The sequence below is a fragment of the Podarcis gaigeae genome, assembly GCF_964106915.1.
Source record: "Podarcis gaigeae genome assembly, chromosome: 3".
In the NCBI taxonomy this organism is placed as follows: domain Eukaryota; kingdom Metazoa; phylum Chordata; class Lepidosauria; order Squamata; family Lacertidae; genus Podarcis; species Podarcis gaigeae.
The window spans coordinates 63,939,588-63,958,508 of NC_139680.1; the positions used below are offsets into that span (position 1 = coordinate 63,939,588).

General features: G+C 41.8%; 2 protein-coding genes across 4 annotated transcripts in view; one reads left to right on the plus strand and one right to left on the minus strand.

Moving 5' to 3' along the window:
- Positions 1–3,648, minus strand: part of SHPRH (SNF2 histone linker PHD RING helicase) — a 44,609-nt gene extending 40,961 nt beyond the window's left edge. For both annotated transcript variants that reach the window (XM_083731598.1, XM_083731597.1), the window contains exons 1-2: positions 3,383–3,648; positions 162–817 (exon numbers count right to left, since the gene is read on the minus strand). In XM_083731598.1, coding sequence (XP_083587724.1) covers positions 162–788 — 627 coding nt within the window. In that variant the 5' untranslated portion in view covers positions 789–817; positions 3,383–3,648. The remainder of the gene's footprint in view (positions 1–161; positions 818–3,382) is intronic.
- A 537-nt stretch (positions 3,649–4,185) lies between these two features.
- Positions 4,186–18,921, plus strand: part of GRM1 (glutamate metabotropic receptor 1) — a 186,313-nt gene continuing 171,577 nt past the window's right edge. The window contains exons 1-4 of one of the 2 annotated variants that reach the window (XM_083731611.1): positions 4,186–4,892; positions 7,967–8,025; positions 8,163–9,420; positions 17,275–17,421. The gene's annotated coding sequence lies outside the window, so the exon portion shown is untranslated. Of the gene's footprint in view, positions 4,893–7,966; positions 8,026–8,162; positions 9,421–17,274; positions 17,422–17,466; positions 17,828–18,921 lie in introns of those variants that run through there. The other variant, XM_083731612.1, reaches the window with a different exon arrangement.

Genomic DNA, 18,921 nt, shown 5'->3' on the forward strand with positions numbered 1-18,921 from the left:
ATGCAAATAGAGACAATTCTCTGAAAATCAAACAGAAAGGGTACTGTTTGAATCATATTATGGTGCTGCCAGATGTTCACGTAATATGTTAATTCCAAGTACGAAATAAATGGCTTATTCTTAGCAGTTAGGAAGTCTTATTAATTACGTAAATCAAGTACCTTTAAGCACTGGCCATCTCCGGATCTTTGACAAAGTACAATTACTCTCTTCTTTTGCAGCCACATCAAGTCTTCTAACATTTCATTATTTAAAGATGATTCAACTAACACGTCTTCTTGGTAAGTGTTCTGTAATGACTCTTCCCTCTCATCGTTCTTTGCATGAATACAGATTCGCAAATGATCACTAGGTTCTGCTCTCATCAATGTAAAACTCTTTTTATGGACATTCTCACTTAGTTGTTGACCAGGAAGAGGTTGCAGAATGAACTCTCCAAGTAAGGTTTTCCAGTTAGAATCAGAAATATAAGGAAATATCACAATATTTAGCTGTATGGATATAGAAGTCAAGAGATGGCAGGAATCTTCTGCTTCATCCAAAATGGTTGAAATGCTCAACGATTTTAGGTTGTTTACTTTGAGCGTCGAAACTTCATCAGTGCTATCATCATTTATAACAACATGTGTTGTAAAAGATGAGCTTGTACCTGCAAGAGGTTGGTCTTCATCCACTGCATCCAAATCTATCACTTCATTTTTACAGTCATCATGCATATTCCAGCAGAGCTGCTTCTTTTTCTCATCATTCATCCTCGATGGAGGAGCACGCTTTCGACGGCCACTCATTTTTATGTTTCACTAGCAGTATTTGATCTCTGTAATACAGATTGACATCCATTTACATTTCTGCATGGATTAGTATGCTTTGGTTTATTAACAATAAAGGCCTGATCCAAATGTATAGGTAAGAATCCATAGTTTATTGAACAGAGAATGAGTGCTGTGTCCCATCTCCTCTCTCTCTCTCTCACCCACCCACGAAAAAATATTCTGGGGTTTGATCAGAAACTGTGGTTTAATCTCTAACTGCAAATGGTTTTAAGGCAAGAATGATAAATAGTAGCATGTGAAGGAGCCACAACACTTGTCAAAATTATATCTAAAATGTAAGTCCTGAGTAAAAAGTAAATATATCTTAATCAGTTTATGCTTACAACAACAATATTTTCACAAGTTAAATATTCTTCCCTCCAAATTTGTTTTCTAATTCTAAATATAATTCAAAACATTACCATCTCTAAAGGGTGAATTCACCAGTGGATCTGTACCCTTCATCTCGAAATATAAGACTAGTTAATTATGAAATGGTGTTATTTAAAAATAGGCATGTGATTACAAATGGATGGAGACCATGCACCCAAGATATAGTCTAAATCCCAAGATTTATGGTTCCTCGTCATCCTGGAAAAAAGTGACAAGTGGTTCTGTTCTGGGCCCATTGTTGTTCAACATCTTTATAGGATGAAGGAATTGAGGGGATGCTCATCAAATTTGCAGATGACATCAAACTGGGAGGGGTAGCTAATGCCGCAGAATCAAAATTCAAAATGACTTTAACAGATTGGAGAACTGGGCACAAGCTAACAAAATGAATTTCAATAGGACGGGGGGCACCTGGCTTACTAGCAGTGCATGAGAAAAGGATCTTACTCAGACCATACTTGACATACTGTGTCCAATTCTGGGCACTACAATTTAAGATGGATGTTGACAAGCTGGAACATGTGCAGAGTGTGCAGAGGGGGTCACCCAAGATGATCAAGGGTCTGGAAACTAAACCTTATGAGGAGCACTTGAAGGACCTAGGTATATTTAGCCTGTAAAAAAGGGGTATCACATGGTGGAGGAAGCATGCTTGTTTTCTCCTGCTCTGGAGGGTAGGACTTGAACCAATGGCTTCAGGTTACAAGAAAGGAGATTCCAAATAAACATTCGGAAAAGCTTTCTGACAGTAAGAGCTGTTCAGCAGTAGAGAGATGGTGGACTCTCCTTCCTTGGAGGTTTTTAAACAGAGGTTGGACGGCCATCTGTCATGGATGCTTTAGCTGAGATTCCTGCACTGCAAGGGGTTGGACTAGATGACCCTTGGGATCCCTTCCAACTCTAAGATTCTATGAACATGAGAGACTTGCTTTAATCACCAAGTTAATATGACAACAAGGACACATGAATACCTGCTGATTAACAACTTAAAAAACCACAACCCTGTTCCTCAGAAAGCTTATATCTGGGCATTCATTCAGAATTTGCCTTATGCCACCTTATACGACAACACACCCTCATTGCCTTAAAGCTAAAATATTTGGACAGATGAGGGATGGAGGCAGAGATGAGGGATGCAGGCAGTATTTTTATCTCTTCGTGAAAGGACTATTAATGTTGGTAGCACTACATGACATTTTGTCTCAAGGAGGAAATCAGCCACACAATCAAACTTATTCCAAAGGGGTAGTTGTGTTACTCTCTTGGAGCAAAACACACCAAAAGCCTTATGCATCTTAAAAGATTAACAAATTAATTACAGCATAAACATTTATAGACCACCATAATAAATTTGACGGTCTTTAAGGTGCCACAAGACTCTTTGTTGCATATACTATCAACCATATTTGCACTTAACAAATGAAAGCCATGATTAATACATGTACATCAAACAAAGAAGTTATGCCACAGATACAAACTAAACTTGATACATATTTATTTGCATTAAGAACTCTGGGACCCATCTGTTACTCAGGTCATTTAATCTACATCAGCTGACAGGAAGTGAGGTGGGCAAAGAATTCTTATGTGCACATTCAAAACCATGTAATCTGGATTCCTTACTAAACTACAGTTTAGTAACTACTGCTACCATATTTCAAAGTGGAGTAGACACTGGGCAAAGACAGTGGGGTATTCCCCTCCTTCCACCTCACTGTATGCTTATAAACAAAGAAGTTACAAATATTCTACGATTGTTTCCAACTACATTATCAGATAAATCACGAATATAATAAGCTCTGGCTGTACATGCACATGACATACCAGAAAAGGATTTTTTGTTTCTTGAAGGAGAGAGAAGATTAGCGTGCTCCTCCCAACAACTTATAAGAGGGGCTGTTGGGGGTTGGGGAGAGTGAGATACAAAACCGCAAGAGAATTATTCATTATATTTTGCATATTATAAGAATATGCAGATAATAGGGATACCAACAAGGCCAAGGCGCCGGTAACAACGCCCCCCAAATTAAGGCCTATTGCACGTCATAGACCAACGAAGAAGCTGTCTCTCCCTCTATATATAAAACTATAAACACACACGTGTGTGTAAGCGACAGGTGGGGGCGAAGCCACTAACTGCAACCTCCCACCCGCTGCTTCTTCTCAGCCTGACGCACCTGAGAGGGTTGGAATCAGCTCCTTGGGGCTCCTCCCCGGCTTCCCCTTCTGGGCCCGGCGGCGGCGAGGCTGGCAGAAGAAACGAGCTCCTGAGCAGCTCCAAGGAGCGCAGCGACCATCCTTGAACCAGGAAGAGGAAGACGAAGCGAAGGGAGGGTTGGGGGAGGGGAAAGCCAAACAACAAGAAGAAGATTCTCCCCTCAAAGTTCACCCGCCGGACGGAGGAAGGAGGCGGAAGCCGAGAGTGACGCGAAGGCCCCGCCCACTGCCCCTCTCGCGCTAGCACGCGCCTGCCCCCCCCCCCCACAACGGCAGGGAAGCGCTGGCGAATGTGCGCGTGCGCTGTGCATTCTTTTCTCTAAGCCGTGTTTCTGCGGGGAGGACAAACGGAGACGGTTGCGGAACAGCTGCTGTAAGACCCGGTCCACACAGATTAGGTTGCAGTGATGGGTTTAACCAAGATTATTTGGGTTGGTCTTGAGGTTCTGCGAAGGTCTTGAGCCTTATTTTAAAATTATTATTTTTACAAAAACCCAACCCCTGCCTTTTCGACTTAAGTTAGATGCAACTTTTTAAAGATCTTGTAGTGCGGCGAGCACTTTGGAACTCCTTGCCTATTGAAACCAGGCAGGTGCCTTCACTGTACTCTTTTCGGCACCTGCTGCTAAAGACATTTTTGTTTAGGCGAGCCTACCCATGCATTGTGTGCTTTTATATTATTAGTGCTTTTAATTGTCTTAATTGTTCTTACCAATAATGTGGTGTGTTTTTATTTGTTTTGGGAAATGTTTAGGATTTTTTTTAAAACAACAACAGCAGCAGCAGCAGCAATGAATCTATATAGAAATTTTATGAAACATATAAATAAATAAATAAAATTGGGGTTCCACAGCAAAATGGATCCAACAAGCCAGAAGTTTGCCCACCTTGGTTCATAAGAGGAAGAGAAAGCAGGTCAGCTGGCAGAAATAGCTCTTCCTTTTGCCTGTTTCTGGCTCCCTGCTGCTGAGCCAAATCCCTGCTGCTGCACCACCCAAAGAGAAAGGCCAAGCAAACAAAGGGAAGCAGCAGAAACCATCCCTGGCTGAGCGATCCTAAGGAGGCAATGGCTGCTGCTGCCCTGAACCTAGAAAGGAGGTGGGTAGAAGACTGAGGACGGCAGGGAAGCATGCAGGCAGGCTCCTGCCTCTTCTCTCTTGCCCACCCTTGCTGGTGCCCACCTGTCAGTCATGCGGTATCATCACAACAAGCTGAATAATATTTTTGCAGAACTGAAACTGCAGTGGAATGGAAGCAGTGCTGCATGCACTGGATACAGAGCAAAATGGAAGATGATGGATTATCACAAGTAGACGCACATCCAGCAACAGATCTAGGAGAAGTTCCAATAGTAAAGTGTCCGTGCAAATGCGACCTTGGTAGAACATCAAGGGAACATTGCAGGAATATTACGGTGGGGTTGCAGGTGGACATGATGTCACAAGTACTATGACCACCTTGCTGCATTCAGTAAGTTTCACTAGTTAGGAGCATAGCCTTATACTGAGTCAAACCATTGGTCCATCTCGCTCAGTATTGTCTGCCTCGTCCCTGGCCATTGGCCATGCTGGCTGGGGCTGATGGAGTCCAACAATATCCGAAGGGCCAGATGTTAACCCCCTGTGATCTGCACTTACTGGCAGTAACTGTTCAAAGGTTCAGACAGGGAATATTCCCAGTTTTACTTGGAAATGGTAGGGAATCTTGGGTTTCTGGCATACAAACCAGAAGCTCTGTTGCTAAGCTACAACCCTTTCTGCAGTTACTGAATAGGAACCATTAATTTTACAAGTTGAATTCAACTTTTAATAATTTCTTTTTTTAAAACAACAACACCTTAATGAAAGATTAGAAGACAAATACAGCTAGTTAATGTTGACACTACATAACTGCAGTGAGCCAACACACTCGGTTCTCCCCCAAAGAAGGCGTTTAATAACATCTACCTGTCTGCTTCAGTAGAACAGCTTTGACACCTTTCAAGGCTCACAGGGATATGGCGATAATTATTTAATTAAAGTGTGCAAAAGCTTGTGAAGATTTGCCGACAAGAACATAGCCCAGCATAAATCAGATGTTTTACTACAGCAGACTATAAAACTATTCAAGCATAAAGTTGCTGTACTTAAGTTTCAGATCAGTGAAGAGATCAACTTTATATAACCCAGTGGGGAAATTACCTCCAGAGGATTTTACACCTTCATTTCCTTCCTCCAGTTTAATTGTTTATGTTGTATACTAACACGCCAGACATCACAGAGGATTTCCGGCAATGTTCATAATGTTCTTTTACACTAAGTAATGATCCTGTATGGCTGGTCTGAGAGTGAAAGATCCAGATTATTTGGGGCAATGTTACTTAGTGGGACACTTAAGGCTTTTCAAGATGACCCTAAAGGTGGGTGTATTGCTGTGATAACACAGAGTAATATACACTGATGGAGCTTAACTTGGTAGGGTGGTAGGGCATGTCTGCTTTGTGGCTTTTCAGTACCCATCTCATTATATATAAATATTTCAAAGTATATAGGGGTGAGGAACCTGTCACCATCCAGATGTTATTGGACTCCAACTCCCATCAGCCCCAGACAATATGGCCAGTGGTCAAGGATGATGTGAATTGTAGTACAACAACATCTAGAAGACCATAAATTTCCTATCCCTCGTATAGAGGATTTCACTGGTAGTTGACTCTGTGATGAACAGAGGCCAAAATTCTTTCAGATACACAGACAATCAACACATGTGCCCACACTGAATTTCTATCCCTTATTTGAAATGTCTTTGCATATTGTTATTAATACAGAATTTCCCTGTGGTAGCTTCTGGCAGGCAATAGCTCTGTCTTAAAGGTAAAGGGACCCCTGACCATTAGGTCCAGTCGTGACCGACTCTGGGGTTGCAGCACTCATCTCGCTTTATTGGCCGTGTCCCTAGCTACTAATTTGTCTTTTAATGCTGGTGAAATGCCATATGCTATGACAATAGGGGAGTTCAGATAAACATTAAAAGAACATGTGAGGACCTTGTTGACAAGATAGGCCTGATGTCAACACACCCAGTGGCTCCATCCTCACCACCCGCATGTCCTACATGTGTGAGAAGAAGCTCTCTGTGTAACCAGTATATGCATGCAGAGAGGCTACACACATGGCGATCCAAATGGGCCCAGGATTTTACTCCCAGATTATCCTTAATTAACTGCATGCCTGACATCCGCAATCATGGGATCCGCTGTTCACCATGGCGGCAGCACCGGAAGTGATTCCTATGAATATTTGAACCCCATAATGGTGCTATTACGATTAGGATAAAAATTCCATCCTTCAGTCTGAAAGTTTTGGTTTAAAAATTAATTCACTTTGAGCTAAGTGAAAAAGAAAGAGTACTTTAAAGGAAGGCCTTATATCTAATTAAGTGGTCCTATTTCATTTCTGAAATAGCAATCATGATTTCATTAGGTGAAGAGTTAACTATCTCTTAAGCAGTGTGTGTGTTTTATGCTCAAGAGCATTTTGGCTTTAGATAACTGAAATACTAAGCCAGTCCATAAAGTGCCACTGGAAAGCATTTTATACCCCTGAAAATGGCTGCAAAGCCAATTTAAATTCTCTGGAGTCTGTGGCTGCTCAGTATACATGTCACTGTTGTGAAAGGAGCAATATATTATTCCAGTAGCTGCCAATTTGGAACACCCTAAGGAGGGTGTAGTATATTACTCTGCTAGCTGTCAGTTGGGAATACCCCAGAGACAGAGAGGGTCTGCTTCAGATTGTGAAGGAAGATACCATTTTTAAATGTTCCTTTATATTTTTAAAAAAATGATACCTTCACCTGCATTTTGAAGTGGTACAGTCCATTCTATTACCCCAGAGTTTTACCACTGAATTCTGCTGCATAAACCAGGCTAGATAATTGTCCCTTAATGGTGGTTTCTCTGGACAATGATCAATTTCCTCCTCACCTCCACCTATCCCTGAACACTAAAACAAAATTCTTCAACTTCCTAAACTTACTCGCTAAATGTGTCAAAAATGTTATGGTGTCATGTGACTCAGGGTTTCTCAGGGACTGAGACTGGATGCAAAGGATACCTTCGACTGTGAGGAGGATTCTCCCTCAGAACCAGTCTTGGTTGTTCCTGTCTCCTCAGGTGTTACATCACCAGAGGAGCAGGTGATGCCTGCACTTCTGCAGTCCCAAGAGGTCGCACTGCCTTTCTCAGACTCTGAGGGTGACAGCTCAGAGATCATGGAAGAATCATGGGCTGCTCTGAGCTGCCAGAGTCAATGGCTCCCAAACAAGATTCCAACCACCAGGGGCGGGGCTGGCTACTCAGTGGAAGCTGCAGTCCAGTTAAGGCTAAATCTGACTTTGCTGGTTGTTGGAGCAGCATTCAAGACCGTCTTGTCAAACTTCCAGTCTAGGTGATGTGGAGCTGTCCAAGGTGCTAACTGCCTTTGCCTTGACCCCTTATCTGCTTTTGCCTGATATTGCTTATCTGTACTTAACTGCCTCTGCTTTGTCTGACTTTGAATTGGCAGATTTCTGCTTGACCTCAGTGAAGGACCCTCAGTGAGAAACAGTGTGAACATCTCCCAGGGTGAGAAACTGGGAGAGAAAAGGAAAGCTCCCAGGCGAAAGCTCAGAGTGTCTGTTGTTTTCTGTGTGGGGCTGGGATTAAGAGCGACTTTGGACAGAGAGACAATTGTGAATTTGTGCACTATTTTTGTATTTTAGATACCTGGCTGATGATGTTCTCCTTCCTTTTCGTTTGTGCTGTTGCTGTTATGAGTATCTGTATTTTATCTTTTTTTAAAAAAGCTATATTCCATTACGTATTTTTTACGACAATTGTAACCATTTTGATTTTTATATTGTACAGATATTATGTTATGTATTGACATTTGTGTTCTGTGTTTTAAACTACCTTGTGCTCTTTCATCAAAGGGTGGTATATAAAATACACATAATAAGGGCGATGTGTGTGTGTGTGTGTGTATAACAATACTAATAATATCAACATCAATAGCAAAATAACAACAATATAGTATATATTTGAACCGGCTTCTCCCATCCTAGCATGACACCACACCACACTGATGCTATGTATGGGTTGTGCCCATAATTAATCTTAAATGCATAAAAACATTGTGTGAGTTAGCTAAGCTCATATTATTCCATCTCCACTGTGGTACTAAATCCATTTTCTCTCAAAAAAATTCTCTTCGGCTCTGTACAGGCACCACACAGGTGTCTTAACATATTTTTCATGTACAATAAAAATGTGAACAGACTGAGTTTCTCTTCTGCTGTCAACACAGCACTGTGCATTCTGTGTTAATGTCCAAAACACTTCCTCCGCAGCAGCACCCCGTGATTCTCTTTCAGGAACATGACATGAAAACATCATGTCTGCATGACATGAAAACATCACAAGTCTGTACATACTCCCTGGATGGGATTGAAAGGATTTATTTAGGTATGTTTTAAAGCTTCCGTTTGGTGCTTCAGACAATTGTAGATGGAAGATTATATTCAGTGTAAGAGGCACCAAAGGCCACTGGGAGGCTCCTAGGAAGAACCTTGTGGCAAGGGGGTAGCCAGCCTGGCCCCATCCGCTGGCCACAGAAGGAGCTTGCTTTCTCCTCCATGCCAGAAAGAACACTCCGCTCCAACTTCCAGTCTGCTTTAGTATTGCAGAAGCAAAATGAGAGGACGTTCTGGCCCCATCCATTGAGAGCCATCAACTGCTATTCAAGCAAGAACACTGGCCAGCGTAGATCAACTATAAATTGATGACTATAAACAGGTGACTATAAATGCCTGGTTATGGCCTACTGCTTCAGTCTGGCCTTAAGGAGTTGATGTTCCATTTCTCTGCTTTTCCATCCACTTCTTTTCCCTTGTGGGTCTTTGTCTGCCTGATGGCAGTGCTCCTCTACTCTTTTAAATTGATGCAAGCTGCTTTGGGAGAGAATAATTGCCTGAAAAAGAGGTGGGTAAAAATATGGTTAAATAAATAAGCAAACTGTTTTGAATGCCACTGAATCAGCGAGTCTATGAGTGAACGTCAAACAATAGAGATTAAATGTGATATGAGAGGATACTATTTTGTTGAATTGCTGCTGGGAAGAAAACGACCTAAACTGCTATAGTTAATGCAAGAAATGTATGGTCTAATGAAGCCCCAGTATAAAGAATACATTAATATTCCTTTTAGGTAGTCAAGTGTCATGAGGGCCAATGTCAGTGAGTAAAACAGGCTACTGCCTATAGCAGATCAGCCGCAAGGGAAAAAAGTGGGGGGTGATCATAAAACTATACATGAATTTTTCATGTACAGTTAGATAGTTTGTTATTTTAAGTTCTTCTAGCTTTCTTTGTATTCCCATAATATCTGATTTAATCTTAACAGGTAAATTTTAAAAGCTAGTGTTCAATTTCTCAAATAGTCATGAAGAGAGGTAACAGCCCTGCAAAATTCCAAGAGAAAGATGAAGTTACTAAAAACAAAACCCCACTATTTCTTTAAATATTGGCTTAAAAAAAATAAAACCTCTCCAAAAATACTGGAGAATTCTCAAAAACAAACAAACATAGGTACAGTACATTTTCCTCAGTGCATGGAAATGAGACACAGTTCTCTCCAATAATAAGTGCTTTGCAATTTGAAAAGTGTAGCTATTTCAGTTGTATTCATGAGGCAATTACCGTATTAATGACCACTAAACAAAATGAACCAAGGAAGCACAGGGTTCTCTCCCGCTTTTTCATACTGTGAACTTTCTGAAGGCTCATATTTTAAATGCATATCTAAAACACATTGATTTAATGAAAACTTTAATTTATTTTCCAAACTGGGCTACCAGGTTACAAATAGAGCAGCTCTGCTTTATTTGTTATGCTGCTCAAGATTGAATGAGGCGCCTTAGACTTTCGCAACCTCATTTTTCAAAAATAATGGGAGTACTGGATGGTCTGCACTTGAATGTCTGATATAATTTACTGTCACGGCCTTGGAAAGGGGATCTTAACAGAGCAGCCCCTGGGTGGCAACATGTGGACAGATGTGTCACCCACCAACACAAACCCACGAGCCTGTCTTGACTGTGATGACTGCAGATTACCAAGAATTTATTTAGCAAGATTAGTTAAAGAAAGGAATATGACTTTGATTTCTCAGCAGATGGGATATATCATTTAGGAAATGCTGGATCCTTGCTTTCTTTAGTGGACTTGCTTTGTGCTGTGTGATAGGCTACAGGGAGGACAGAAGTATCTCTGCACTAGTAGTGGCAGGCCATTAGTGGCCTGTTTTGGCTTTGACTTGGGGAGACTGATCTCCTCCTTTGCTGAGTTGGTCAGGTTAAGAGTATAAAAAGAGTCCTGCTGGATCAGACCAGTGTCTCATTTAGTTTGGCCAACCAGATGCCTATGGGAATCCCACAATCAAGACCTGGTTAAGTTCTTAAGGGAGGAGTTGGACAGATCTAGAGAGACAACTTCTCCAGACCTAGAGAGACTTGGCATCTCCAAGTAGGGTTGAGACATTCTCCTGCCTGGTACCTGGCCTGGAGAGCCACTGCCAGTCAGAGTAGACAATACTGAAGTAAGGAGACCAACAGTATGACTTGATAAAAGGTTTTAGCAGACCCAACCATTGTTTTCATGCCCTGCTTGCCTTGCTACTGCTAAGCTAGAATAAAGCAAGTTGTGACTGACTTCTCCCCTTCTGCCATCAAGGATGTCCTGTGTAATTTCTTTCCTCCATCTAGCTACTCTCCTCTTTGCCATTGTACAAATAACAATATGGGTGAATCGAGGGGATATTTGAGCCAGTTCAAATATTCGTTTGTTTTCCCCATTTTCCAGCCTACAGGCATCTATTTATGTATTAAACATGTTACCAAGGGGATGCAGTACAAACCTTACATACCCCCTGAAAATGCAAGGGAGGGGGGTTGCTTGGTTGAATGCATTTCCACACTCAAGCTTCCCATTATATGTAAGACTAATATATATCAGGCAGAAGGCTTCCAGTCTAGCTTTCCCTCTAATGCCTTAGCTTTACAAATAAGGGACATTTTTGCATGGGCACATTAATTCAAGTATGTGGTTCTCTTCTACCTCATAAAAAACTAGTGTTATCTTGTGCACCTTCAAGATTGCTGTGATCTAAGCTCTACCAGTGTGAGCCAACCAGCCTTATCTATCCAAGCTTCTCTCTGTTGGATATTGTAAGAACACTATGACCCTAAGATTTAAGTGTGCATTGAAAAACCCTCCCTTTAGCTACCAAACTTGGATCTTAACTAGTCCTCTGCTAATGAAAGGGCTGCTTACATTCATGGAGGGAGCTGGTATCTAGCAGAGTATGGGGTGGTATGACATTTTCTTTGCTCATCTCTCCTTTCCCCAGCAGCTGGCAATGCTGCTGTGGAGCACCATTCATAACTCTCTGCGGCAGATTGGCAAGGGGAAAAGGGAGGTTACTGAAAGTCACTTCTCCACTTCCATTAGTGAGAGAGTCTCGTGATCAGAATTCCACTCACATGTCATTCCCACCTGCAGAAGCTTGCTTAGGCTGCACTCCAAATCCCACTTACCTGCAAATAAGCCCCTTTAATTTAAAGAGCACTTCTTTCTGAGTAGACATCATTAGGGTTGCAACCTTAGGATCTAAGTCAATGATTTGTGAGCAGAGCAAGGTGCTTCAGGAGGTGGCGCATGATTGCATGGTCCATGATTAGCTAGAACTCCCAAGGTAGCTGGTGTTCAGTTCACATATGACCCAAGACAGACCTATCTGAGACTTTTCCATATTAAGCTCAGAGTGGAGTTATGTTAGAGGGTCGAGGTACATTCCACAAGTGAAAATGAAGGACTTTTAATGGGGTTATGCTGTTCATATCAGTCACAATTCCAACATGTCAACGTGCTTTTTTCTCATAACCCTTTCTAAATTCCCAATATTTTATTTTGTTTGTTTTGCCTTTTAAATCAGCACTTAAACAACAACAACACAAGCCTTTTTAAATTGTAGGAGACAATAGGGGAATGGAGGGAATGTAGGGAAATTGGATGACCCTTTCTGACTTTTGTGATTCTGCTAAGATACGTTTGTGCAATATATAGAAATGAAAAACTAGATATGGCAGGATACTGAGGGGTGCAAAGAGCAGCTGCTAAATATTTGATGCAGGCATACTCTTCTGTGCTAAAGTTACTCATTGGTTGGGGATAGGAGGGGGAATAAGTCCTAACTTTTGCAGCAAATGGGGTTTTGTTGTTCGATGTCAACAATATAGAACGAGGGACTTTGATAACTAGTCCCAGATATATTTCATGGCAGGTTGCCAGAAGAGAGAGTGGCTGGCCTCATCTCTGTTGCCGCTTGAGTGTCATCATTGCTAATGGCCAGAAGGCAGTTCTGTAGATATTTAGTCAGCAGAGGTAAGGTGACATAAGGGGCCAATGTTGATTCCAAATGGCACTTTAAAAAGCCTCTGATTCCGCTTTGACAACCCATCCTTTGGGTAAAAATCAAGCTTTCTTCAGACTCTCCCTACAGGCTTTGCTGGCTTTCAGCTCCCAATCCACCCACCTGTCAGCCCAGCTATGCACTAATTCGCTTGGCTGCCAGCTTTATCCATGAGCTTTATTGCACCTTCTCCAGACTGCCTGCGCCAATATTTGTAAAAAAAAGATAGCAAGCTGTGTGGAGTGCACCACCCGTGATCCTTCAGCTGCTGCTGAACTACAACTTATATCAGCCCTAGTCAGCATGGCCAATGGTCAGAGATGATGGGAGTTGTACTTCAGCAACAGCTAGAGGGCTGTGGCTTAGCCACCCCTCTTATTGTCATTAATGCAAATATATTAAATGAAACCTGTGGCAAACTTACACACCTCCTTACACATGGAAAATTTAATCAATTTCAATGGCATTATTAGAACTGCAGCCTTATTTTAAAATGCTCGCATGGCTTCCAATAACTCATCGAGTTCTGTGTTCATTTCAGAGCATCGTATCTTCATGGTTTGTTGGGCTACCTTTGCACTTAGCAGTAAAGCTTAGTAGCATACAGCATATATTAGTTGTGATTCTCAAATTGGCAGCCCTTTGGATAGTCTCATATGCCCAGGGCAGAATATCATCCACACCAGGCTCTTGGTTTAAAGTGAAATTACCCTTAATGATGAAAGTAACTTGGGTTTTGAAAGAAGCTCAGGATTCTGTCACTTTCATTAAATGAACCACAGGAGACACATTTCAGAATGGGCAAATTGGAATCAAACCTGTCAGCAACCTGGCTGCAGCATTTTGTCCCAAATGCAGTTTCTGAACACTTTTCAAGGGTAGTCCCACACAGTAATCCAGTGTAGAGGATGAGAGTACATCAGTAACAATATAGTGCCCTCTGGATGTCATTGGACTCCAACTCCCATGATCCCACCCCTGCTGCCAGGGGCTGATGGGAGTTGGAGTCCAACAACAGAACATAATAATCTGCCTCAAACCAAGTCAGATTAACAGTCAAACTGGCCCAGTATTTTTCTTTACACTAACTAGTGGCAGCTCTCCGGGGTTTCAGGGTGAGGTCTTTCCAGGCCTACCTTAACATTCTGGAAAGTCAAGGTGGGAACTGTGTGCCAAGCAGATGCTCTACTACAGAGCTATGACCCTTCTGCATACACCTAGAAGGTACCACATTGGCTTCCCTTTCACTAGTGCATGAATGACTGTGGCAAGGAAAGTTCTTAGTTGGCAAACTAGCCAAAGATGGGACAAGGCACTCTTCACAACCAATGCTACCTGCCTATCCAACAGCAATGCATCAAGGAATACTCCCAAGCTAAGTACCTGATCTTTCACAGGAATCTCAACTCTATCCAAGACAGACTGCAAACTCAAACATGAATCATCAACAATTTCCGTTTAATCTGGATTGAACCTCTACCACATCTAGTCCTTCACACTCGGGGGCTGGCATATAGATACAGGTATGGATAAAATACTGTGACAAATGCAGGCAATTCCCGAGGTAGTACATCTGGATGAACATAAACTATGCATTGCTTGAGAGAGACTAAAGCCCCTGAAGAGCATTGAAAACACACAATGTGTCTCAAGGTGCCGGATTATGCATTAAGAGATATTTCACATTTGAAGATGCTTGAAACCACCATGAGATGAAAACTCCCTATTGGCCGAATCTCTGGGGAAGTCTGTGTGATTTGCTTACTTTAAAAAGGGTATATGGAATTCATCATGCTAATAAAATAACATCAGGGAATTTATATTTTTCAATAGAAGATAATATGTGAGGTCATTCAGCCTTCCTGTATTGCTGCGGAGAAGTGTTTTAAAATTTCTATTTATCAATAATCTTTCTGGAGGAAGCTACAATAACTCTTACTTGTTTTGCCTTAAGGATATTCCTATCTCTCCAAACCATGCTAGAGGTTCCCATATTAATCTTAAAGCTGCTGCTCATCCTCATGAGTTTTGCTGGACTTCCAGGAGTCTACATGCTCTATGCATACTGCAGTTTATTATAATACTTTTATATGTTCACAGATATATCTGATGCATTCCTTTGGAATTGAGTTAGTAATGCAGATTGGCCATATCCCAGAAACACCAGATTGTTTCTAAGTAATAGTTGATCTGGCAGTTCTGCCTCTCAATCTCAGCAAAATGGTTCAGTCTATTGTGAAGATGGGAAACAACTATCCATATTTGGCTCTGTAAAAACTACATCGTGGTCTTGGAGTGTTATCAAGCTGTGTGTGAGGGAGGTGATCCCACTTTTAGCAGGGAGTGGAGGGATGAGACAGGACTCAGAATTGAAGCTGTGTAGATCAAATGGGTATCCTGTCCAAGTTGGTGAAATGGGGGATGTCAGCAGCATCCTATGGCTCCTGAGCCATCCTCCTAAGGAGCAGAAGCTTATCCCCTCAGGTATTAAAGGTGCTTTTGTTGTTCTGCAAATCATGGATGTTCTAGAAAGCATCCTTCACTGGGTATTAAAATTGGGTTGTTGCATGCCTGTCAGTTTAGAAGTCAAATAAGGCCACTCAGAAGTATGTTGCTATGGTATGACTTTTACCTACTCAGGTGACTCCATATGTCTATAGATGTGTAGGTGTGAGCTTCTATGAGCTGAGAACTTCCAGAACCTATGGAATGCTGAGGTCAAAAGCATAAGATGTATGTGTGTAATTGACCTACCTGCAATATATGTATTTTAAAACAACACAGGTACTGTATGACAACAACAACAACAAATTTCAAAAAGAGATTAAAAATACTAGATTATTTCCACCTCATTGGCTAGAGATGTTTGACTTCATAGTCAAAAACAGAAATTCTCACCTTTGCTGCTAACATTTGTTTGAGATAGCTGTCCAATCACATGCGTACTAAAATCCTGGATTTCTTCATTACTTTTATTAAGCAACTCTCACTTTTTCCTCAGGGGAGAATTTCCCTCTCTTAAAATAAGTTTCCAAAGATAAAGCACAAACCAATCTGAAACTCTAGCCAGATACATCTTAATCCCATTATGTGGGAAACAATTAACTCATAAGCCACCATTCATGTGTTGGTTCTGCAAAAGATTGATTCACTGTCCCCTGTTGTAGCTTCATGGTCTCTCTTGATTTCATCAATGAATTTGATCTTACCTCTGGGAATGTCTTCTCACATACGAACCCTGTTCTTTGAAATAAGCTGGTGAGACCTTACACTAGGCTTCCTTCCTGAAATGACACTGTGGGGCTTGAGGCAAGAAGGCTCCCACAGGTGGCATTACAGCTTTGGAGTCTGATTCTCAGTAAGAGATGTCAGGCCACATCAGTGATGAGATTTAGACTTAGAATGGATTTTAAAAACACATTTCCTTGCATTGCAAATGGTTATGCAGCTATTTTAGCCATGATCTTTCATCAGTTACTTTAAATCCCATTGTTTTAATTGTTGAGTTGGTTTCTATGGGATGCACATTACCTTGGGTGTCCTTCAGGCAGAAGGAAGATTATCCTTTTTTACCGAAAACATATCATAAAGCTCACATGTCCACAGGTTTTGTTTTTTAAAAAATAATACTGGAACTAATGTAAACACAATGTAACACATAAATGAACTGTGTAAAGGTAACAGAGATCATACATGTAGAAAACCATGGCAAATAAGCCCACAAAAAATGGTCCTTGGATTCTTGCCGTCGTCTCTTTGCACAAGGTGTCTTTGCCTTTTCAGAAGTAGGGCAACTATCAGCCCTGAAAGCGTCTAGCATTCCCAGTGGGGTCTTATTCTAACTTTAACTTTCATATAATAAACTAAAACACTAGAGTCCTTTAATTCAGTCTGTGTAGCAAGCGGGTCAATTGCCTTTTTCAGCCTGGTATTATTTTAATCTTACATGCCTCTTAGCATGCAAGCTTTAGATTCAGCTGGAAAAAAATTCCATTCTAGACAATTCATGGGATTTTGCTTTGTTCTGGCAGGGTTTTAACGCAATAGTAATTGGAAAATTAAATCTTCAAATGCAGTGTTAGAAATCTTCACAGCAGGATGCAAATGTGCATGTCTGTCTATACCTCTGAAACCAGTCTCTCTCCTGTTTCTTATACTTGCTTGTGTGACTGGGAAGTAAGGAATTTAAGGCATTGAAATACAGTCCAAACCAACATATATATGCATATATATGGAGGGGGGGGGGGCTGAGAGCTGGTTGAAGAAGGGGAAAGAATGACTGATCTTTATGCATGAGATAATAGATGAGCCTGGAATGACCTGTTTCCACACACCCCTCCCCTTTCCCTCCTTCATGCGGTAAAACAGCGTTGAAGAAAGAGGGCAGTCGCGTACAGCCCATCTCCTTCGATTCGCCTGTACCAGACTGTGGCAAAGGGAAATGTGAACAGGAGAACTGGCAATGAACGCCTCGGACACGGAAAGGAACGACCAGCCTCACCGATTCGGATTCAGGTAGGTCTTGAGTTTAATCCTCCAAAAGGGACCGGCGCGAACCATAACATTGCAGGCAAGAAAGCCAGACAAAAAGACCTTCCTTATCCATTAGATTTCAACCGGATTCGGCTTCCTGTGATCAGTTTCACTGGATTCCGTAGATGTGTGTGTTTTTGTGCGTGCGCAGGGAGCATCGGCACTTGCTACACACAGTACCGTCCTTCTGCCCGCTTTCATCTCTCGCCTTTCTCCCCTCTCCTGTCCTTCAGAGATATGGGGAGAGAGACCGAAGGAAGGTGGGTGGGGGGAGGTGGCAACTAGAAATCTGGCTTGCTTCATAGAAACCCACCAGCAGCGCTTCATTCCATTAAAAGCCTTTCAGAGAGAGGGTGGGGAGAAGAGGCTGCTGCAACTGGAATTCTCTGTATGTATTTCTACTATGTCTTTTCGGGGACTGGATAATAGTCGGTGGGTGGGTGGGTGCAAAAGACCAAAGCAACGGGTGCAAGAAGTTATTGGGGCAAAGAGCGCAGCATGGCTGCAGATTCTGTTGCACCGAACGGAGGAAATCGCTAGGGATCGGGTTGCCGTGGACGTTGTCCAGGGTGCTGAAATCCATAGCAATCCCTGCCCGTGCAACAGGGAGCCAAGGCAGCCGAGCGAAGCGAAGCATACCCGACTTTCCAATCAGCAATTATCTCCAACGAGCGGCCGATCGCCTTTTAAATCGCATTAAACTACTTAAACTCTAGCCGCCTGGCTTGTCACCTCTCCTGCCCAAAGTCTGCATGAAAAGCAAGCGGTGCCAGAAAAGCACATCAGGACTTTGCCTGCGGTTGCCTTAGTAACTAATATGTATTTCCCACAGCTTGCATAGTTGTCTCTTTTGTCGAACTACAGCTTTCCTCCTTTCAAAACCCAAAGATTAATCTAGCTGGGAAAGGCTGTATCTTGTAAGGGTTTTTAAGAATTCTGTCTTGACCTTTAAATGACATTTTCTTTTCTGAAGATTCTACACAGAAGCGCACATCTTTCTCAAGATGTTGAAACTAGCATAGTTTTCTTGTTCTTGACTTAATAATGAAGGGTTTTTTTAAAAAAAATCTAATTAAAGACATAAGGAAGTTCTCAAACTTGTAAAGGCTTTTCTTTGCTTTAAGTGTCAGAATGCAGGTAACAGCATTTTGCCTTAGTAGATAAGGGATACCAATTTCAGCACATGGAGGTGGTTAGGTATAAACGAATATATGAAGTCACACACTGCACTCTGTTTATATACGCAAGATTCTTCATATATTACATATGCATGCATGCAACAAGGCATCACTACTTTATTGTGTGTGTATGCAGACACCCACACTCACACCTACGCAGTGTTGGTCTCAGTAGTATAACTGTGCCTTGTTACTCTCTCCCTGCTTTCTCTCCTTGAGATCTGAAATCGAAAGGCACCTGCTATTTGGATCCATTTGATCTGGTGTCTGCTAATATTCCAGGCAGGTGGGGAGAGATGTTCAT